At 42.6% G+C, this 24,126-nt stretch overlaps 1 protein-coding gene across 2 annotated transcripts; it reads left to right on the forward strand.

Annotated features, from left to right (window-relative positions):
* On the forward strand, positions 1-23,780 carry OLFM4 (olfactomedin 4). Of its 2 annotated transcripts, none has more exons than XM_009942814.2 (6): positions 1-81; positions 2,303-2,380; positions 6,203-6,355; positions 13,662-13,874; positions 14,804-14,957; positions 22,987-23,780. In XM_009942814.2, the coding sequence occupies exons 1-6, from the start codon at positions 1-3 to the stop codon at positions 23,778-23,780; spliced, it is 1,473 nt and encodes a 490-aa protein (XP_009941116.2). The 2 variants fall into 2 exon arrangements, with proteins under 2 accessions (XP_009941116.2, XP_075278775.1); XM_075422660.1 differs by having other exon boundaries at positions 1-78.
* Positions 23,781-24,126: the final 346 nt, after the last annotated feature.

The following is a 24,126-nucleotide window of genomic DNA, read 5'->3' on the forward strand; positions in this document are numbered from 1 at the left end:
ATGAAGCACACACAGGTGGCTGTGCTGCTCCTCATGCAAAACATGATTGCTCTGGCTGGAACAACGGCAACAACAGAAGTGGTAAGATAGGGGTCTCATAACCTGAGCTTTGGTGCCTTCTTGTCTTCTCACGTAATTTAGATTACTGACAATTCTTTTAATGTTACTGAAAAATTATTAGGTAAATGTTAAGATCTTTGCATGGAGGAAGTTTAAAGTGTTCCTCTATCCTTCCCCCAACTAATGTATAGGGACTGGCTAATAAATGTAAAAGTGAGGCACAGGTTTAAAATCAGAGTCAAATTCTGCCTTTGGTTAGATGAGTGCAACTCCCGGTAAGGATCTGAGTGGGTATTAAAATCTCTGTGTAGCTTCTAATTAATTGGCAAGGGCTTATAGCAGGAAAGGATCCACATCTTTGATGTGGAAGGAGTTGGGAGGTGGGGGCTTTTCCAGTTGCATGATTGCTGTCATACTCTGTGACCAGACACATGAAAGCCCTGCTGGGTGGTATTTGTGGGGTGCTCTCCCTTCCCCATAAAACTGTGTCTGATTGGGCAAGAGAGGAGTTCAAATTACAGCCATCAATCACAAAAAAACCAACAACAAAACCAACAACAAATCTGGGGAGTAAGGGAGGATTTTTTTTTTAATTTAAAAAGTAAAAAATTACATTAGTGAAAGATTTGTTTTGATTTTGCACTGCCTCTTTTATTAAAAAAATAAAAATAAAACTGGGCTTAAATTATGGGAAGAAAAAGCTTGCAAATAGCTTAAAAGCTCTTCCAAATGAAACAAAACATTTTGGTTCTGTTTGACCCAAAGTGACTGCCTTTTGTATTTTTAGTTAAAACTTGGAAAAAAGCCCATTTTGACTCCCAGTGACTCTCTCTGATTTGTCTGGTTTAGTTACCAGCCAGAAAAATCCTGCGTGTGCCCAATTGTACATGTTTTGAAGACTGGGAGCGCTGTGGATGCAGGCAGTGAAGTCAGCATCTCCTGGGAAGGTGCATTTATCTGCTCAAGGAACGGAAAGTTGCAAAAGTCAAGATGATGTAAATATGCATTGATAAACTGAGTGTAGAAAGCTCAATATATGAGACATTTCTCCTCAGCCTGCTTAGCTTTAAGCTAGTCCCCAGTTTGTGTAATTTACACCATTTGAGATGCTCTCTGCCCTACCACTGTTAATTGCTACTTGCTGCCCCCCCCCGCCATGTTCAGTGTAATCATATGAGCACACAAATGCTTGTTCAAATGGATTTGTTTGACAAACTGTCCCACAAAAGTGGCTTACGCTGTGCCTTTTAATAGACCTGCCCTTTGCCAGCCATTTGGATTTCCCCACCATCCCCTGGCTCGGGAATGGGGCTCCGGCTGGGATGTGGGGAATGCAGAAAGACCCAGGGGTGAGTGTCCTGTTGCCCATTTGATGCTCCATCTGTCACACCATTTGACACCGCGGGTGTCCTGCTGCAGTTCCCAGTTTGCCACAGAATTTGGTGAGACCCCACTACAGTGGTGACAGTGTGCTGCATCACGGCGATGCTCCGTGCCCTGCACACTGCGCGGGGACACTGCACAGCTTCAGGGACACACAGTACATTGCCAGGGTGGCAGCCGCTCTCCTTGCTGCGGCAGGAAGGCAAGAGCCAGCCACAGATGAAAATTAAAGGGGATGTATACAGTCTTCATACATAAAAGACTCCCAAGGTGGACTTGGCTGTACTGTTGGCAATGTGGCGGCTCGTCCCGGCTCTCCCTCCCCACAGCGGGATGCTGTCCCCTCTGTGGTCCTCATAGTGGAGCAGGACTCGTGCCCCAGCTGTCACAGCTCGCAGCCTGACAGCTTGGCGTGCAAGGGGCAGCAAGCCCTGTGCCGAGAGGCTGGAGCGCAAGCTGGGCGGCGAGGACCCGGCATCCCTGCTGGGAGGACGGTAGTCTCTGGATTTGGGGCATGGGGGCATGGCGCTGTCATTTCAGACTGCCACGCAACCTGCCAGGGCTTCCCATCAGAGTCCCAGCTCACTCCTCCTGGGCAGGCTGAGCGTCCCCTGCCTTGCGCTGGTCACACAGAGCCTTGCTTCGAGAAGAGGTGTCCGTAAAGTGACACTGTGCCCGGGGAAAAGTTAGTGTCCTCAGAAGCAGATGAGAAAAGCTGATTAATTTTACAGTTGCTGGGGATGGCTCCCGTAACAAAATCAAAGTGCTTTGGAGCTGCAGGATTGAGGCTGGCTGGTGGGGAAGGGACAGTGCTGTATGCAGGAATTCTCACTGAAAGAGGCTTTCCTTTGCATTTTAGGCTCCTCATCTTGATACGACCCTTCTGTATCTGACTCAGCCTAGCAAGACGACTGAAGATCTGCGCACTTCCCCGAAGGTAAGACCATTGCTGTTCTTCAGTAAAGTCTGGAAAAGAGTAAAATTATGAACATGCGTTCCATTTTTCAGATGTTACAGAGTCACTCACAGACTTAACTCTGATACAGGTACATCAGTTAGGCTGCCTAGGAAAAGGCATTTAGGTGTTGTGTATCCAGGCTTTTAGGCAGTAGCGAATTCCCAAAATCATCAGTGCTGCTGCCGTGTCGTTCAATCCCTTAAGTCACATTCAAAGGTCTGTCATTACCCTGGTGAGTACTGAACCAGACCCAAGACATGAAATAGCTGGGGCTGTGGGGGTTTGATGGCAACATACCAAATAGTTTCGTGGTTACAGGCTCCCTGGAGAAAGGGGAAGACTTCTTTTCAACTCTGCCTTCTCATGTAAACCAGAACAGGGCCTTGAAGCTACCTACTGAGGAGTGCCCACTTGTGGTTACTGGGAGTGAGAAAATCTTGATTCTCCCTGTTCTACTTTGCTCAAATTTTATTCAACTATTTGCTAATAGAGGGATTTGAATCTGATTTCCATGCCTTCTGGTACAGTGCTTAAGTCCACGGTCTGTGGATTTCAGGTTTTGATGTTTTTCCTGCTCTCTGTCAGTGACTGCTAAATAATATGTTTGCTTTGGAGCAGATTTGATGGGACAAACTTGCCCTGAATGGTCCTGCAACCTAGTATCAAGAACACGGTTTGTCCAAAGCACAACTCTAGATCAGATCAGAGATGGCAGGCAGCTTGATGGCAGGTCTTCATTATCCAAGCTGGCCCAGTTTGGCACCTAGGACGTGTGGAGGAACCTCTTCTGAGAGACACATAAGTCTCTGGCTGGAGTAGCGGGTTTAGAAAATTAAATGTAGTTAGGAGTCTCTCTCTGAGTCTCAGTTGCAGGACCCAGACCTCATCCATCTCCTTGCCCAGCTGAGGTGGCCTCTGTCCCTGCTGTGTGGTTTCTGTGGATCCCACTCTTTGTCTTAGGAAGAGCAAGTAGCTAATTCAAAGCTGTGAATGCCACTGCGCTACAGCGGAGCTGGAAATTAAGCACCGAAATGGCTAGGCTGTTTGGAAGATGTAACCCTAAGTTCACATTTAGGCAGCTGAATAAATTTCCTGGTCTTCAGAAAATCAAATACCTGCCGGCTCCTATTCCCTTTCTTAAATTGAAGGGATATGGAAAAAGAACATTTTTCATAGCTTCAAATATGTGTCTGTAACAACTTAATTTTACAGGGTAAAATGTTACTGTCAAGTCCTTGCTGTAGGCTAGGACAGTTTGCTCTCTTTTAAGCATTCAGTGTAAACTATTAAACCTGAAAAAACATACAACTCCGTCAAAAGTAACAGCCTATCTTGTGCATTTTTCTACAGGACAAGGGAAGATATTTTTCATATACGGTTATCATTTGACTGGTGCTATATTTTTATGGAAGTATTTACTGATCCAAGGGGCTTTTAACTAAACAATGCTTCTTGGTCTCGTCAATGTCATGATCCCAATGTTTGTAATGTCGTTGGGAGAATGGAAGCAGTTTGCTCTGCCCAGGCTGGCTGCTCCTTTGGGGAAACTGTCTCTTGGCTTGGATAGAAGCCGCACTCACTGCAGTGAAGCTCTGCCTTCAATTCAAGGGTCTTTCATAACACAAATGTTAAAATATAATGATTGTTTTTCATAGGGATTTTAAATGCACAAGCTGGAGTTTTTTTGGGAGAATAATTTTGGATGATCATATGAGTACACTTATGAATGGTTTGTTTAGCACATGGGATAAGCGTGGTATCTCTAGCTAAACTGATGGCTATATATAGTCAAGACTGTCATTTATAGTAGAGTATACAATGTATAGTTCACGCTATACTATGTATGGAAATGTATACACATATATAGTACACACTATGCTATGCTACATATAGTATACTCTCTCTTGGTATACATATGCATATATAAGCTATGTTTGTGTTATACACAGAAGGGATAGAATACACTATTTTCCACATAAAAATTAGCATGCCAGTGCACAACAGTCTTACAGAGGTCCCATATACTCATTAAGCCATATGCATTTCTTTGGACGTATTTTTTTTTCTTATCTGTTTCTTTTGCTATTGCTGAGCAACTTGCCATCCCAGTCATGCCCATATGCAGAGGACTCAGAGATGCAGAAGCATCTAAGTAACTTAGAAACCTGTTTTTCATAGTAATTTAGGTACCGATAGCCGTAACTTCACAAGCACTTGAAAACTTAGAAAAAGTTTGCAGCATGTTCTCAGTGGGATTTTCAGAAGTGCTTTGGTAACCTACCTGGCAAGGAAATCAAGGGAAATTATATGCTGGAACATTCTGGAATGCCAAAAGATACTTCTCTGCTTCCTTTCATGTTAAATATCTTCAGCAGTCTGTCTATGAGTGAAATTTTAAGGTCCATGGTGCTTGAATAGCAAAGACGAAACGTCTTTTCGTGTTTTCTTTCAAAACGAGATGCATGCTGTTTGTTATGGCTGTGGCAGAGGCTGCCAAAAGTGTGAACTGGGATCATTCGTGCTTGCTGTTCTTCTCTTCTTGGGCTCACAGATCAAGACAGCTTTGCTGCTGGCCATCACTGCATGTTCTGGGCTGGTTTAGCTGTGAGGAAGTTAGCTGAAATCACTGTGAAAAAGCAAGGGAAGAAGTGCAGCAATGTCAGCTTTCAGTAGATAGTTTTGTTGTGTGGTTGTTTATTTTTAACAGGGAGAGAGAAAGAGAAAACATGAATAACACTGGGATTTCTGCAAGGCAGGAGGAGACATTATACAAAAAAGTGTATTTAAAAAGCAAAGCTGTAGCTTTAAAATATGCAGCTGCATCGAAGTGTGTGCCAGAATAAAGTAACATCAAATATTTTTATTAATAAATTTGTGATAGATTTGTGAACCAGGGAACGTTTTGTGTACAAACAAAAAAGAACTTCTCCAAACACACTCGGTATTCAGCCCAGTGTTTATAGGAAATTATGTGCTTTGGCTGTAAATTATGGTAAGATCATGAATTGCCAGCCCTGACCTTCCCATACACCGTGCACATTGCTCCAATGGTGATGCTTTGAGCATGCAGACTACCAGGACAAGGTGATCCATGCTAATGGCATGGGCAATAGGTTTGCAAACGATCCACAAACGTGGATGGGCAATGGGCGGGCTGGTATGTGTGCAGTATTCTGTAGCAAAATAAGCATCTCCACCTTAGGCTGAGCCTGCACAGCTAATTCATCAGCTTTCAGTGCTGTGTAATTAAATGTGTATGTCTGTTTGCTGGGGCTGGCTGAGAAACTTCAAATGAAGCATTTTCCTTTTCAAAACTTTCCCTGTTACTAGCTCTGTTTTGGTGCTTTTATCTCTATGGACGGAAATGACTAGATGATCTGATCAATTCAGATTAACAGAACAGTAACTATAAGACCTAACTTACTAAGTTATTATTTTCCTGCTGTTGTGTGCTTTTCTGTCTGCTAGAAAAGTTATTTCATTGCCTTATACATCTATCCTTTCTGTGTACAGCACAATTATACACTGTCCACAAGACTGGGAAAGTAAGGACTATCATATGTCTCTGTTTTTCCAATGGTAAAATCTTTAAACAATACTTTAATATTTTCAGAAATATTTGTTAGGCTGAGTCATAAAAATTGCTAGATACTTTGAGTTCCTGGGAAGAAAAAGGTGAAAGGTCTCTAGTAACGAAGTTGCTGATCTCACAATTGTCACAACTCGAATGATTGTCAGACATCAGCTACTGATTCCGGAGAAGAACATTAACATTTTTTCCTTACCGATTTGTTATTGCAGCTCTTTGCCAATGTGTCCGGCTCTGTGGATGATGAGGGAACCTGTCAGTGCTCTGTGTACTTGCCGGATACCACCTTTCCAGTGCAGAAGGTTGAGAAATTGGAAATTATAGCCACAACACTCTTGGAGAGATTTGAGAGAGAGCTTTCTCTGGTAAGGTGTTCTTTTCCCATAAATACAATTATTGTATCTTTGCTGAAAAATGGTTGCCTGTGGAAAAGTACAGTAGTCAGTGGTTTTCTGTGACGTGTCTTTGAAACCGTGGGAAAGAGGGCTCGGTAACAACAAGAAGGGTGATTAAACCTCAACTTTTTGACATTGTAGCATGCTACACATTCGAATATCCTGAGGTCTCTTTTCTAGGCCTTTCCAGCTAGAGGCATATCGTATTTTTGGAGGAATGGTTATGTTTTGCCTCTTTTGGCTCAGTTTTATTGGTTTGTGATTGCTACACAGAGCTACAGGAAGCCAAGTCTCCTGCTCTTTCATGTGTTATTATTTGTATCAAGCCAGCCAGATTGTAAGAGGGAAATGAAGGGAAAGAGGAGAAAGGTCACCACAGCCCAGAGTGAAGAAGTAGGTGAATATCTGTCCCTTCACTTCTTCTGCTCTCAGAGATTAAAAAAAAAAAATAAAAAAAAAAAAAAATCTTCCTTGTCAGCATCTGTAGCTGTGGCAGTGAGACTGCTGAATTATGCATTGTTGTTGAAGTCAAATACACCTTACACTACTTTGGCTCCTTGTTGCATGAATTCAGATCCATTTTTTGTGGAACTCAAGCAAACCACACACACTGCAGTGCACTGGGTGAAGCTGCCTGAGAAGACAGAAATCTGGCCTTGACTTTTGATAGTGGATAAATATTCAGGATTCAGATTAGGTGTCCAGGAGAAAGTGTTTCCTTAAGGAACCAAGCATCTTAAGAAATGAAGTGTCCTTGAATTAATCAGCAGAAAAGGCACAGCATTAAATTATAAATTCTAACTATAAATATTCATAACCTTCCTCTGGTATAATCAAGAACAGATAAGAAGTTGTGCATAAAAACCACAACAACAAGCGGAGGATCCTGTGGTTGCATCTTTCAGTTCAAATCATTTGTTCTGCAAGAACTGGAGCTAACAATGAGACACATTCAGCTGTCAGCAGGGATATGAAGGGCAAGCTGATTGAAGTCCCACTGCCTCCAAGCACAGAAGTTACCTGATGCCTTGCAGGATGGAGGCGTAGCTCAGAGCTAATGATCCATGAAAATCACTGCGATTTCAGGTTCCCATACTGTTCCCTCTGTGGTCAGTGCCAGCATTTTAAGCTAATTGCACTGGGACAGGATCATGGGCATGATTCCCAGTCAAAAAGTTGATGTGGTTCTTCAAGGTGTTTGTGTACCACCTTTCCCAGTCACTTGCCCTGCTGTAACCAGTCTCTTACCAGTACTTTCCTCAGAAAGGTGCTTCTTTCCTTTAGGATGTGTGACATATCTGCTAGTCCCATGCAGCTCTGCAGAGCATCTCAAGTGCTGCTTGACCTCTCTGTGTAGACAATGTCAGATTCAGGCCTCTAGCTCATATAAAGACGCAGGATACTATAGATACCTAAAATTAGGATGGCACCTGTGTGGTCCTGCTTAGGTGCCCAGCAGTGTAACACAGTGTAGACGCTGACCTTGGCTTTCAATTCTTGCTGCAGACAGTGAAAATTCTTGACCTAACTCAGGCTTCACTGAATTTCATCCTGTCGAAACCAATCAGCCAAGCAGTGTTACAATGCATCTAGTTAGATAAAGTGTGACATATACTTTGATGTGATCCAGGCAAAGAGATACTTTGGGTCAGAAATGAAAATGAACAGATTGCATTTTGATGTAACTCTGTGTGCATAAGATTTTTCAGTTGTGATGTTGTTTTTCTGTAGAAAGAAGAAAGCTGTCAAGCATTGCCCTATTGATATCTGAACTTTAGTAATCTCAGATCTTGTGATGCACGGATCTCCACACATAAATATTCTTCACCTTTCCTGTTGTGGAAAAAACCCTCCTCATAAAATCCTGTACAGTAATTTAGTTGTGATAACACTCATAGAAAAAATGAAATGAAACGGAGGAAAACCCAGTTCTCATTACTGATCACTATTATAAATGATTCTGAGCAAAATCCTCAGGGGTCGTGCTCAAACATAACCTAGTCTCACCACAGGGGTGGGAATTTCTACTGAGTGCTTGCTTCTTTGACTCTGAGAACCATTGCGTTATTTGCTCTTCTAAAACACCCTTTGAAGTTCATGGGAGGTTTTTGTGGGTAAGAGATGCAGGATTGGACCCTCTTAAGGATGCTTTTCGTGTGCTAGAAGTCCCAGATAAACAACCTGATTGAATCATTAACCTTTTGCCTGATTGTAGGCTAATTCAAAAAGCAAGGGGGTCCTTTTATAGAATCAGCAGGCAAGGAAGCTCACAGATAAAGAGATGCTCTCATGCACCAAATGAGTACAAACCGTAGGCTGAAAATACCAGACTAATTTTTCCTCTGTCACATCAACCTTTGCCAGCGTAATCATGATTACAGAAAAAAATTAACCTTTCAAAGCAAAGCAAGAATTGGCTGCTCTTAGTAGGAAAGGAGAGAGGACACCTCCGCAACAGGGATGGATCACCACTTCATCCCAAGGAGACAAAGTGCCTTTCAGAACTTGGCTCACAAGAGCCACAACATCCTCAAGTAACAAAAACAGCAGAAAAAATCATGCCTGCCCTCCGCCAGGAACAGCTGTTTTCGAAAGAGGTTAACTTGCAGTGGAATTCTTCTTGGTGTCAGCTTGCAGACTGCTTGCCAACAGTGCTTATTCCGGGTCTGCAGAGGTTAGGCCTGCCCGAAGCCAGTCTCCTGGGCCGAGTGACTTTATTTTTTTTTTATTTTTATTTTTTTTTTGTCCTATCTTCCTCATCTTCCCTCAGCTCTCCCACTTTTTTTTCTTTTACATCTTCATTTTGCACCTTTGTTCCCCCTTCTCCACTCTCCAAACGTGTGCTGGAGAAACGTCTGTTTGCATGCTGCAAAACCTGTGTTGATAAATACCAACTGCAGGTACACGACACAGTAAATGAGCATTGCAGATATTTCCTGCCCTTTTCATTCGACGAGTGACAATATTTGGAAAGGAGGAAAAACTGAAACTGAGGAATATTTTTTCTACACATGCCTCACATGCCTCCATTCTCTTCCTATTAAGGGCTGATACAGGCCCTGTGCACACATCACACCCTGCTTTAGACTTCAATGACAAATGTGGCAGCAATCAGTACCAGTTATTGGTCTGTATCCCTAAATACGGGATATGCACAGAATTTCTGTGCCAGTCTGTCAAGAGACAACAGCCAGTCCCTAGCAGGTATCTACAGCAGAAGAGCAGGGATTACAAGCTGCTTAAAACTATCTGCCAAGAAACAGAGCAACATCATGTTGCTTTTTCAACTGATATTTCTAGACTACAGAAGCTCCTGAGCCAGATCTGAGCAGGTGGGAAAGTCTACCCAGGGCATTGCAATGCTTGACATGTGTGCTGGATTTGTCTGCAAAAGCAGTATAGATGTGCTGGAGCAGCACTGCTGAGAAAATTATATTTGTCCAACAATTCAGCAGACGAGCTATTAGCTGAAGTTTGCTGTGATGCTGGCGTGGCTCTATAGAGCACTGCAGAGTGCTGGGGCTAGATCAGGCTCAACTTGTATGGATATCTCTCAGCTGTACTCCGCTGGATGGTGTTGGCATGTCCTTAAATGACCTAGATGGCTGATTGAGTGAAAACTCTCTGATGTGGGAGGGGAACTTCAGGTCTGTGTCCTGCAGCACTCTGCAATCAGGGCTGAAATAGCTATGTATGCCTTGTTCCAGCCCTCAGCATTTTGTCCAGGTGCTCAGGACCCCAGAGTAAACTCCACATTCGCAGGTTTCTCACTAATGAGTAGCCATCACTAATTCCAGCAGTCTGTTCATTTCAGTGGTTTGTAGATTTGATCTATACTGCAGCATTATTACTAGTATTAGTGGTAGTGGTGTTAGTATCAGTATTACTGTGAGAAAGATTATTAATACCTAGATAGATTTCCATCTGTGGACATACATACCTTCACACAGCAGTGCAATTTTGTTCGGACATGGGCTTGCTTTATACTTCTCAGGCTGTAATAATATATGCTTACTTTTTGGCTGTGCAAACTCTAGGCACACAGTTCAAACACTGACCTTTGAAGAATTTTTTCAGAAGACTGTTTTTTTAAGTGCATCTTTGAACTCCAAACTGATTTTGGTGGTTAGTGAAAGTGTGAGGTCCAACCACTTCAGGTGTTTCCAAGAATACCATCCAGTTCTTCCTTCTATTGTCTCCTGAACAGATGATGGTGACATATAGGACATGGAATCCCATCTGTATTTGTTTTAGACAGATACAAGGAGCTAGGTCTAAGTCTTTATATGCTATTATGTTTTTTATGCTTAATTGTAATAAACAGTTTAGTTATTCCTCAGCTTGAAGTTACCCAGGCTTGACCTGGAACATCTAGAACAGAGGTGTTATGAGTCAGGGTGCTTCTGCTTCAGCTTATGGAGACGTGCCAGTTGGTATCAGAGCAGCTCAAAGTCTGTCTGCTCACACTGAGAACAGAAGATCTGTTTCAAACCCTGATTTAAATGCACGGGATTGAGCAGCCTGTTTCTGGTGTACATTATGTATGTGCATGCAGAGGGGTTTGTTCAGGTTTATAGCGTAGTTGTGCCACTATTGAAAATTATGCTTTTGAGAAGAGGATCTTCTCACTATGGTTCTCTTCTTAAACCACATCACTGCATATCTTCTGATCTGAAAAGATCCTTTCTGTCTTTCATGAATTTCCATTCCATGAGTTCCTATACCTCCTCTTTTCTCACACAATGGATTCAATCAAAATTGAAACTAATTATTTGATAAGTGTATTTGTTGGGGTCCCCATCCCAGGGGCTTCTACCAGAAAAGGAGAACAGGGAGTCCATGGTCTGCACACCATGACAGGATTTTAGAGGCCATTCCAGTGCCAATGGGGAAAAATACTGACTTTCATTTTATATTAAAGTGGAAGAAAAGAAGGTTATCAGTAGTAGTCAGCATGGATTCACCAAGGGGAAATCATGCCTGACCAATCTAATAGCTTTCTACGATGACATGACTGGCTGGGTAGACGAAGGGAGAGCCGTGGATGTTGTCTACCTGGACTTCAGCAAGGCTTTCGACACAGTCTCCCATGATATCCTCCTAGGGAAGCTGAGGAAGTGTGGGCTGGATGAGTGGTCGGTGAAGTGGATAGAGAACTGGCTGAATGGCAGAACTCAGAGGGTTGTCATCAGCGGCTCTGAGTCTGGTTGGAGGCTGGTAACAAGTGGTGTCCCCCAGGGGTCAGTACTGGGCCCAGTCTTGTTTAACTTCTTCATCAACGACCTGGATGAAGAGTTAGAATGTACCCTCAGCAAGTTTGCTGATGACACCAAACTGGGAGGTGTGGTAGACACACCAGAAGGCTGTGCTGCCATTCAGCGTGACCTGGACAGGCTGGAGAGTTGGGCAAAGAGGAACCTGATGAGGTTCAGCAAAGGCAAATGCAGGGTCCTGCACCTGGGGAGGAACAACCTCATGCACCAGTACAGGCTTGGGACGGACCTGCTGGAGTGCAGCTCTGCGGAGAGGGACCTGGGTGTCCTGGTGGATGACAGGTTAACCATGAGCCAGCAGTGTGCCCTGGCTGCCAAGAAAGCCAATGGAATCCTGGGGTGCATCAAGAAGAGTGTGGCCAGCAGGACGAGGGAGGTTCTCCTTCCCCTCCACACTGCCCTGGTGAGGCCCCATCTGGAGTACTGTGTCCAGTTCTGGGCTCCCCAGTTCAAGAAAGATGAAGAGCTACTGGAGAGAGTCCAGCGGAGGGCTACAAGGATGATGAGGGGACTGGAGCATCTCCCCTACGAGGAGAGGCTGAGGGAGCTGGGCTTGTTCAGCCTGAAGAAGAGAAGGCTGTGAGGGGACCTAATAAATGCTTATAAATATCTGAAGGGTGGGTGTCAGGAGGATGGGGCCAAGCTCTTTTCAGTGGTGCCCAGTGACAGGACAAGGGGCAATGGGCACAAACTGAAGCACAGGAAGTTCCGTCTGAACATGAGGAAGAACTTCTTCCCTCTGAGGGTGACGGAGCACTGGAACAGGCTGCCCAGGGAGGTTGTGGAGTCTCCTTCTCTGGAGATATTCAAGACCCGCCTGGACAATGTCCTGTGCAGCCTGCTGTAGGTGACCCTGCTTCAGCAGGAGGGTTGGACTAGATGACCCACAGAGGTCCCTTCCAACCCCTACTATTCTGTGATTCTGTGATTCTGTGATTCTGTGAATACAAGAATGGTTGAGAGGATGTGGGCTAAAAATCTTTCAGTCAAAGAAGTGATAGTTATGGAAATCCTACTGCTGTAGAGAGAGGAATTTAGACTACAAACACCATCTGAGAGTATAAATATGGAGCTACTGGTGCAACAAACAAATTGTATTTATTCCTACTTCCTACCTTTTGTGATATAATTGTATTGATTTAAAGGAAAACAGACATGAATTTTATGAAGCGCATAGTAAAGAAATCATGTATGTTTCCCAAAGTGCTAAATTTCAAGGAACTAATATTTTCCAAGGAGTGTTCCAAGCCCATATCATACTCTTAACATTCTGCATCACAGTGTTTGTGTTGTGACCTTTACCTCAGCAGACACATGTGTGAAAATATATGTATCTGGACAACGGTTTAATGGTTGAAAGGCTGAAAAGGCTGCTATGTAAATTACTTTAGATAAAGCCTGCAATAAATTTTACACTTTCATTTAAACCAGATTTGATTTCTAACACTGTGTTTAGACATTATCCCCCTGCCTGAAGGCAAACCCCAAACCAGTTCTGCCAACTTTTGACACAATTCAAATGTACACAGGGTAAAAATCCTATCTGGATTGGGAGTCAATAGGAAATAAAGCTGAAAAACTTGGGAATCCTTTATTGCATTTTTCAGCCTCCTTGGGTTGCTTTTGTGTGATCATACATTGCAGATTTCCTAATAAAATTTAGGCAAAGTGAGTTCTTGTCATAGTGAGAATAAAATTATCTCACAGGGACAATATTGGCAAAGAATTAAAAAAATGGAAGACTGAGAGAAAAAGTCTGCCTTCAGTTATCCCCAGGCATTCCTGAGGGGACTTTGTGGAACTGCCAACAACAAATCAGGGTTAAATTTCACATTTTTTATGTATGTGAAGAGAAATTCATTTATGTAGTTTATGTGAAGAATATATACGTCAAGCATGTGGAAGTTATGCATGGGATACTCAGAACTCTAATAAAGTTGTCAAACAGACTTGCTTTATTTGCTAACCTGGACTTAAGTATGTACCTTTTCTTTTGCTTTAAGGTTAGAGAGTACTCAAAAAAGATTGAACTGTATCAGCAGAAAATGCTTAATCTAACCATCAGAGTGGAGAAGATGGAGAAGACCAGTGTATCTTACACGGAACTGGACTTCCAGTTACTGAAAGTGGAAATCGTTGACCTAGAGAGACTGGTCACTAAGCTGAAATCCAGCCTTGTTGGAAGCAATGTCATCGTTGAGCAAATATATTTGGAGGTATTGCCACAGTCTTCATTAGCCACAGAGGCTTCAAATACATAGATAGTCTAATCTCTCTTTAGTGTTTAGGTTGAAGAAATGTAGCCTGTCTCTACTGCAACCAGTGGAATTATTTTAGCATTTCATCAGCATAAATTAAAAGAAAGCTTGACCTTAAATGTATTAACATCTTTTTCCTTGATATAGAGCATAGAAAAGGAAAGAAACCTCAAAATAAATGAGGACCGCTTTATTTTTGCCAACTATCTGTCTGAAAGTTAACAGTTTTGCATAGCATTAAGCACATGAGCTGATTTAATTATTATAATAAATATTAATTTATAGACCCCCAAGCTTGAAAACCTCTGTGCTTTAACTTAGACAATCATAAAATTAACTTCTGGTTGCTAGGGCAGTGGCCCAATCAATATGAAATCAAGAAGTGGGAAAGACTATCACCTTCCCAGCAGACTATAAATCACATTATTAAAATTGTAATTAATCACTCACCTAGAGAGAATAGTTACTTCAGATGGAAAGTGAAACATAATTTTCTCCATTGTCCTCTAGATTATCAAGTAGGTGACTGAGAACATTATATATCTTTGCAAATAAAATTTCCAGATACTTTTGTAAGGCTGGAATAAGTACTTTTTATATATAATAGCTAGTGCTTGCTTGAGACTTACTGGATATTTTTATATTACATATAAAGTAACACTATATTTTTTGCATTATGGAATACAACTGAGTGTTAAAGCATTTTCTTGTGGTCACATACCTCTGCTAGAAAGGTAAAGTTCAGGCTAGTAGGATAAGGTTTATTCTTAGGGATATTTATTAAAACTTGTTGTGTTGCAGCTTCTATGTTATGATCAACCCTGCCTGCAAATATCTGTAAAATAAAGTTGACAGAAATTTAAACATGTTCTCTTTTTTTCCTCTAGATCTCAAATCTGACTATACTGGTAAATGAACTAGAATCACTGGACAAAAACAATATCCTTGAAATTCGTCGACAAATTGTGTCTCTCCAGAATCGATTGAAAGAGTGTGAAGAGAGCACAAACAAAACTACAGTACCCCCTTATTTCCCACCAGGTAAGCATTTCACTTTTATATCAGATAAGAAGCCACATAATAGATGGGTAGGACAGCAAATGCACAGATTTCTCTTTCTTAATATTAAATACAATTGTAATGATACTACTTAGCTCTTGAAAAATTGAGGAGACAGCTCCTAATGTTTCATCAGTGGGTTCAAAAGGAAAATGAGGGCAGGAAACAAACACTTCCAAACACAGTAGCTGTTTTCAGCTGCAAAAAAGTTGCAATTTTCTTCTCACCTGCAGTGTGAAAAGGGAGTCTCTAACCCCCTTCTCTTTTTCAAAACAATTGCCCTTTTTTTTTGTGGGAAACTATGCTTTTTTCTGACCACATTTGATTTTTTATAGTTCCGTTGAAAGTGACCTGTGTGATGGTAATTTTACTCTAGCACTGCTTGGGAAATGTATGAGCAACAGTTGGCGTACTGAGGCTCTTGGCATGCAAGCTCCGGAAGGTAGCTTTGCATGAAGATTACTTTTGCTTCACAGGCAAAAGATTCTTCTAAATAAGAAGGTCAAGAACCTTGGGGGGAACTTCTGGCTCAAGGAAATAAGTGGGAGCTTTATTACTGATTTCAGCAGAACTAGGATTTTACTATTTTCTTAGCTAAGAAAGGCTATGTTCTGGGGCTCAGATCAGTGGTTTCCAGAGTGCAGTTTGTATAAAAGTGTCAACAGTCACAGGGCATGTGGTAATTAGTTTACAACTGGAATAATTTTTGTCTTGATGGTGTGTTCAGTTTGAAAAATCACATTGTGAGTGGTGTCTGAGACATTTTAAGAGTCAGATAAGATACACTGGAACAAACCATTTAGGAAACACTATTTCTTGCTATGCCAGGTCAAGCATCCCACTTGCTAACGGGCAGGAAGGTTTATCAAACTGTGTTGATCTCCTGAGTGTTTTATACACAGGGGGTTCGTTCTGACAGAGTATTGTAGGAAAGAAAGTGCTCTGTTGTATACAACACCTAGGGGAAGGGTCCTGCTTTTTCACATTAGCAATTAGCCAGAGGAACTCATAAAAAAGGAGGAGTGGTATTCTACTTGCAAGGAGCACAGATTTGCACCCACCATCATTTACCTCTCCTCACCTGTGTGCCAGCTAGTTCAAGCGTCTTGTTGGAAATGTGAGAGGCAGAAATGCAATCTTCCCTTTGGGTCAGCAGCCTTTCCTATTGCGATCTCCTCGGGACTTTATGGCGGTGCAGGCAGCTGCTGCACTTCTCTGGCAGCATGCACGAGTAACACTTTGTCTAGGGGATCAGGTAGCAGAGAAATCTGAAACAAAAACCTGCATTGCAAAATCTCAAGGCCCTTCTCTGCTCCTTAAGAAAGGGCTTCAAGTGTTTCAACGAAAAAAAATAGCAATGTTTTAAAAATATTTGAAGGGCATCTCATTGATTTATTGAGGGTGACGGTGTGTGGAAAGAAACAGCCTCTTTCTCTTCAAGCCTACAGCAAGCTTTTGTTTTGGTGAGAAAGTACTGAGCTCTGGAACAAGAATACCGTGTCCTTCCATGAGTGATGGAGGAAGGGGCTGCTTTTACACCTGGGTGGTTGGCATGAGCATTTGTGGCACACAGGAGCTTTCACAGAGTGGGAAAGGGAGGTCTGGGCTTCACAGTGCAGCCGCATGCGGGGGTAGGGAAGTCATATCTAGAGCAGGATGATAGCTCTGGGACGGGTAAATGTAACTGCAGAGCACTGTGACTGCAACAGAATTATTTAGCATTGTTTCTCAGGGCACGGTGGGGACAGAGTTCATCTGGACCGAAATTGTACTGCTTTAGCATTGCTTTATTCCTGACTGGTGTGCCAGCTAGCTCAGGCACCTTTGCATGTCGCTGTATTGTGTGGGAACCACGCAGCAGAAAGTAACCTAGAAGTCCAAAACCCCAGGTGCTATGAACAATAATAGCTCCATTGGCTTCAAGAGAATTGCCACCACTGACTTCAGCTGAGGACATCCTCTGGTGTTGTCTGTGAGCTTATCTTCTGCCCACAGCAACAGGAATGCCAGAGGGGTTAGAGGAAGTGTGTGCATGTATTGTCGTGGTCACCATTAGGGTGAGGGTAGTCTCTGAGGCTGGCACGAGGAACTGGCAGAGCAACTGCGGACGGCTGGCAAGTTTCCTGCGTGTTGAGAGATGCCAGCTGTACAGATAACCTAGGTCTTACATAGGCTCAGATCCCTGCTAATCACAGAATTGTAGAATTATTTCGGTTGAAAAAGACCCTGAAGATCATTGAGTCCAACTGTTAACCTAACACTGTCAAGTCCACCACTACACCATCCACACAGGACTGGCACATTTTGACTTTGTGTGCCTGGCAGTGAGCAAGTTTTCTCTGGGCAGAGAACTTTGCAGAGCAATTACATGTCCTGCAGACTGTAAATGAAAACAAGTAGTAGCAGGAAGATGTTATTGCTTGGGGAGATGGAGTAAGTATGTGAAAGAGCTGAATTTTCCAGATGGTCATTTTGGGGGCTTTGCATGGATGCTCACACCTAGGCCTCTGAAGCTCTCTAGCACTCATTTATGCATTTGAACACAATTTCCATACGTTTTCTCTGCAAGCCTGAATGCCTTGAATTCCTGCCAAACCATTTGGCCTTGCCCTGCTTTTAGTTCATATTATATTTATAATGTTTGTGTTAAACTGACTCTTTGTCCTGTTTTCAGACTGTGTTTTCTTTACCCCCTTCATCTCCTCTCCTGCATATTTTGGGAAGGCAACATGAACCAGAGAGAGCTTGGCTAATCCCCAAGCTGTCTAAGACCATGAGTCTAAAGGCAAGTTTAATTAAAGCTTCTTGCTTCTCAGTGCTGTAGTACGCAGCCCCTCTGACTCTGTCCCCCAAGGCTTTTGCTGCTGTATTTCTCAGAGCGAGCAGGCCTGTTCTCCATCAGCACAGCAGAAAGAAATTGCTGGTCTGCATTTGACTTTCTCTCCAACTGGAGAGGTGGGTGTCTCAGTGTCTGAGATGGGGCTCAGTAAATATATAGTCAGTCATCCTCCTCATCATCACTGGCTTCCCTACCTGCAGCAGTTCCTGGCTTCTCTCCCCTCACCACTCTAGTGAGAAGAAGTATTTTTCCACTCTAGTGGGAAAAAGTTTTTCTTTTGCGCTGATCTCATCTGGCTGCATCAGGGCAGGCATAGAGAGAAAAGACGCCGGGATGGTTCTTTGAGGACTCTGTAGCAGATTCTTTGTCACATCTCACTGAAGTGACCTGAGAGAGGCAGCAGGAAGAAGTGAGTCAGATGAAACTCTCAAAGGCAAAAAGAGAAAGAAAAGGAAAAAAGAGCAAAGCTTTTTCTTTTTTCGTGGCTTTTATACATTTAGAAACTAAGGATTTCAAGTTATTGGTGAATAGGTCTCAGTAGGAGGAAGATCTGGTGCAGCCTGATGCTGAAACTCAGGCATTCCTGTTGGAGTCTTATAGTGATTTCACTTCCACCTTGTGTTTTACCTTCTACATACCCATGACGTCTGTGTTTTTTGAGTGTTTTGGGTTGTGTTTTGAAATAGATGCATCCTTACACAAATAGAGAGACATGCCTACAAGGCACCTTGAAAGAGCTGGCCAGTGCCTCCTCTTCAGGACTGCCTGAAAAGCCCCTGGAGACACATGCATGTCTCCATGGGCAAGAGAGGGAGCTTAGCTGAGGCACCTGAATTTTAAGTTGCCTGAAGGTAGGTCAGATGCACTCCAACCCTCCACCTTATCCTCTGTTAGATACTGACAGCATAAGTCTTCTCTGACGCAGCTGTCAGCTTGTGTGAGTGCCCTGTGATACTGGTGAAGACTGAGGTGTCTGTGTGGGTCTTCCTATGTCAATGAGACAGTAGGAGCAAAGATGAGCCTTTCTCTGAGCAGCTCTGTCTCCAATGTCTCAAGCCATAGTAATGTAGATAACAGTTCACACATCTGGATGCAGTGGTCTGTCTGATGGGAGAGGAGTGTGCACATCTGGTGCTTGGGAGTAGGTGTAAGCATGTAGCACCAGCCTGCTCCTGGTCTCTGTGCCCCTCAAGGGAGCTCCTTTTAATGTGTGTCCCACCTTGTGATCTTCAGCTGCGTAGGTGAACTGCGGTTCCTTCACTTCTGTGATCAGATGTAGCTGCTGGAGTTTTTCTGGAACTTGTATGGTTGGATTGAGAAGGTGACATGCTTCATGAGTGCTTCAGAGTGAAGTGGGTGAAGCGAGACCTGACGGGATGCATCTCATGCTCAGTTCTGCAGCCCATCGGCCAAGCAAGTTAGGATCCCCTCAGTCCTGGCAACTAAGTTCCAGCTCCTTTTCTCATGAATCAGAAAGATTAGTAAACAACTCAGCTGAGATACTGGTCCTTTATGCAGGGAGAAGAAGTATGTTTGTATGTACCTGTGTTAGTCCTCCTTTCGACTATTTGCTATATAAGCATGAACAAAGGCAGGCAAAAATACCAGGACGTCATTTATCAGTGGCCCAAAACAGTGGAGAAAGGAGTCAAAAACTTGAAAGTTTGCATAATGCATATGGATTTATTTCAAGTACCTTCTAATATTTACAAAATTACATGACACTTTGTTTCCTTTGTGCATTTTTTTTCACCACAAATTCGAACAGGGAGGGAAGCTTAGATTAAATAAACAACAATGAATTCTTCTGAACCTGTGCAGAAGACAGATCACCCTCTGACTACCACAGATTTTTCTGTGTAAAAAAAATAATAATAATTCTGTGAGAGTTTTCAAGGAAATCAAAATCAAGCACACACTCTGTAGAAACCTCAGACAATTTTTGATGTCGTTAAAACGGAACACGCTTCTAACTTTATTTTAATAATTCATTGTTTCATAAATAAAAACCAAACAAGTGTTCAGCAGAGAGATCTCTTTAAGGGAAGAAATAATAATTTATTATTTCTTTTGTAAAAAAGGTCTCTCTGCTGAACACACGTTTGTATTTTATTTATGAAACAATGTATGAATTATTAAAATAAATCTGGAATGGTGTTCTGCTTAATGACATGAAAAATTAGTTGAGGTCGCATATAGATGAGCTTAGCAGTGCTTCACTACCTGCAACCTTCTGTGCTATATTTTTCTAAACAAATCAAGAGTTTTAGAGCATTTAATAACCATTTAATTCTGAGATAAGTTTATTGTGATTTAAGAACAGTAATATATTCAATATGTCACCAGCTTGAAAGAAGCCCTCACGCCAGAGGTAACAACGCATAATGGGGATATAAGAAAAAAAACAATTCAGATTGATTTATGGAGTTGGCAGGCTGCAAGCTGTTTTGCACTGTCTGCCTTAGCTTTCTTCCTCTGCATGAGCTGAGGTATAAGCACCTCCAAACGTTGGCATCTGAGCCAAGTGCTGAGGCCATGTTACTGGCCGTGCTACGTGCCACATCCAGAGATCAGCCTGGCCAGCCATACAGCAGCGCCTTCCTTGTGTGCTATATTTGGAAATGAGGTTTCTGCTCCAGGGCCTCATCCTTTGTAAAGCACTTAAATGCATGCTTAAATGCTCATCTGCTCCGAGCCAGGAATGCCAATTCGCTGCGATTCTTGGTGGCACGGAGGGAAGCAGTGTTCGACCAGGGTCATCCCATATTTCAGCCGTGAGAATCCCAGGATGCAAAAGGGACTTGGGGAGGAGACTGGGTTGTTCACAACTTGTGTGACCCTCTTTGCCATGAGCTGGGCACTCTGTGATGCAGAGCTACTCCCATGGCCAATACTGACCCCAAGTAATTTGCCAAAGTGGCCAGGGGACACGAGGATTTAGATCAGCATAGTGCTATAAATTTAGTATAAAGCTGGTCCCCACCTTCCTTATAGATGTTGAGAGGAGGCTGCAGAGTCATATGTCCCCCAAGTCACTAGCGCAAGAGAGTACAAGACTGTAAGGGATGAAGATGTTATGTAGTGGAAGGAGAGAAATACTGCATTTTGAGAGAGGAGGAGATATGGAGAACTTCGCTGCCCAAACCGACTTTATACATCAGCACTAATGTTACCCTCTTGCTTGGACATTTCTAACATTCAGGCCACAGGTTTCCTTGTCCCAGAGGCAGAGCACCTTCCCCCTAGGCAAAGCAGATCAGAAAAATAGTTCTCTGCATTTGCAACAGCCCATTTTTCACCAAATGTCTCCCAGTCTTTTTCCAAAGATAGTACTTCAGACTTGTCTACTTCTGCATTTCTCTCTATCTGTGGGATGAGACTAGGATGTCTGTGACCACAAGATACCTCCTAGGCTTTTTCTGGCAGTGGCTTTAGGAGCTTTCAGCTCAGCTCCGTAAGTATTGTCTGGCCTTGCTTAGGGATAGCCAGCTTTGAAGGCAAAAGGTAAATTTTCTCCGTGTTATTTCTCTTTCTTCTTTGAATGAAAACATAAGTTATTTCCACGTTGAACATTCCTTCATATGACTGAGTTTGTGAATAGCCATTCTTTTCATAAAGGCGGTAAGGAATTGTGGCATAGTACCCATGCAAAGTATTCAAACCTCAAAAAATAAGTGACTTTCACCACTGGTGCCATAGCTGGTGGTGCATGGAGTTCTGTGCTGAGGGAGGTATTATTAACATCTAACAGTTGTGGCCGTTAATTTATCCATTAATTGACACATGAGACTTGGGGCTATTCATACTATATCCCATCTTTAATAAAGGTGGCTGTCTAGTTGCTAGAGCACCCCACTGAACTGGGAAGCATCGGAGTATCCCTAAGCTTGTGCACTGGTGTCAGTCACTTGACATCTCGGCTTCCATTACGTCAGGTGAACATATCCTCACAATGAAAAATCTAGGACTCTTTTGTGTCAGTAAGGCAAAAAGCTAATGCTTAAACTTGGAAAAAAGCATGCCAGTTTTTGCCAATGGTGGGGCCCATGGTCATTCATGAGTTGAGGATTTTTTCCACCAGTGACTTACATTATTGAGAATTTATCAGGAAACCAGAATGTCACTGCCATTCACCATGAGCAAAGGAAAGTATTTCTTGTATCTAAATTCATTTGGACTTTTTTGTTCCAAAGAATGTTTGTCACAATAGAATGTTCATTTTGCTTCCTTGTTTGTTCCTGGTAAGCGTGGAAAAAAATCTACTCAGCTCAGCAGCGCATCTTAAAAAATGTTCTGTAGGTGCAAAAAGCCAAAGATTTTGGATTTTGGGTAGCAAAATTTAAAAAAAAAAAAAGAGGACTTTTCCAGTATCCTGAAAATGGCTTCATAGTTAATACGTGGAAAACAGCTGTTCTGGTTCAGCTTGAAGTCATATTCTCTTTAGAGTTGCCTCACATGAAAACTCAGAGTAGTATCAGTCTACATTTCTTAGGCTATGATTGTTACTGCCTGCAGATTTCTGTGAGGGCCTGAAGTGGAAGGCACCATGCGGCTGTGACACGCTGTTGTAAAGCTGTAATTCTGACAGCAGAATGCTAATCTGAAATGTGACGCTGGAAGTACTGCTGCTGCTCCTTCCTTCCCCTCCTCAGTGAAATACATAGAAATCAGATGCTCCTCTTTCTTTTTTTCCCCATCTCCCGTGCTCTCAGTTCCATTGAGGTAGAAAATAACCTAAAATGCTTCTGAAATTGTATTTTCCGAGGGATTTCCTAGTGCATCAGGCTGTCATGCATCAAATGGGTAGAAGCAGAAATCTGTCCCTTGTCTGGAACAGCACAGTAAGCACGTCTTTTTTGCACACTAATCGTGATGTCCCTATCCCTGGGACTAACGGATCTCTCTGTCTTTTCTCCACCCCCACCCCACCAATAGCTATAATAATATTTACTCTTTTTTTTTTTAACTAACTTTCTGAGTCAGCTTGGAACACTTAGTGACATCCAGTTGCTGACCTTGGCCCAAAATGAGCCTTCTACACATGAAGCTATGCGTTTACGTCTGTGCTTTGCCACCAAGCTAATCCAAAGTAAGCACACTCTGGAGGCTACAGTACGCAAAACTCTCTCTTAACGACATTTGGAAAAGCTAATTTTTCCTCTTTAATTGCAGGTAGCTGCATTCACCGTGGACTGCTGAATGTTAGCCAGCCCTATATTGTAAAGCTGAACTGGAGAGGAGCTTCCTACAAATATGGTTCCTGGGGTAGAGATTACTCTCCCTCTAATCCAGAGGAGGAAGTCTATTGGGTTGCACCACTGAACACAGATGGGAGATACTTGGAATACTACAGAATTTATAATTCCTTTGATAATTTGCTGCTGTTTAAACCGACGTATGAACGTAGAATAGTATATGGGGAAGGAAGTGGTGCTGCCCTTTATAATAATTTTTTGTACTATCAAGCTCATAGTTCAAATCAGATGGTGAAGCATGATTTTAAAACAAACACCGTCGTTTTGAGGAAGACGCTTCCAAATGCTGCTACCGGTAACCGTTTCTCTTATGCAGGTGTATCATGGCAAGACATAGATTTTGCCGTGGATGAAAGTGGGTTATGGGTAATATATTCAACAGAAAATAGCATGGGCAACATTGTGATTAGCAAACTCAATGAGACCACACTTGATGTGATAAATACTTGGCAGACAAGACAGTACAAGCCATCTGCCTCCAATGCTTTCATCTTATGTGGTGTTCTGTACGCCACAAGGCCAGTGAGCACTAGGAAAGAAGAAATCTTCTACATGTATGACACGACAACTGGTCAAGAAGGAAGAATTAGTATCATTATGGATAAGAAGTTAGATACAATCCAGAGTATTGATTACAACCCCACAGATCAGAAATTGTATGTTTACAATGATGGTTACCTTCTAAGATACGATACGACCTTTCAGCCTTAGTATCTCAGTGACATAAGCGAGCAATAAAACTGGCAGCAACTGAAATGTGAGCTCCGATACGCCTTTAGACAATAGTAATGCCAGTTTCGGGTTCATCTGGTGTGATGTACTGTAGCTGTGGGTGTTTTATATATTACTTATTCTCTTTAAAGGAATTGCCCACTCTGGTCAGCAGTATTGCTGGCAGCAGTGTTTGGCAGTGCTGGGTTCTTTAGGTTTTGATTCATTTTTACTAGTGGTCGGTGCTTTAAATTGTCCTGCCTGTAAGGGCAGATTTACTGCCTAGATTTAGTGCATTTTGTTCACAGAAATTGACAGGCACAGCCTACCTACTGACCGAGAAGAT

The sequence above is a fragment of the Opisthocomus hoazin genome, chromosome 1 (genome assembly GCF_030867145.1).
Source record: "Opisthocomus hoazin isolate bOpiHoa1 chromosome 1, bOpiHoa1.hap1, whole genome shotgun sequence".
In the NCBI taxonomy this organism is placed as follows: domain Eukaryota; kingdom Metazoa; phylum Chordata; class Aves; order Opisthocomiformes; family Opisthocomidae; genus Opisthocomus; species Opisthocomus hoazin.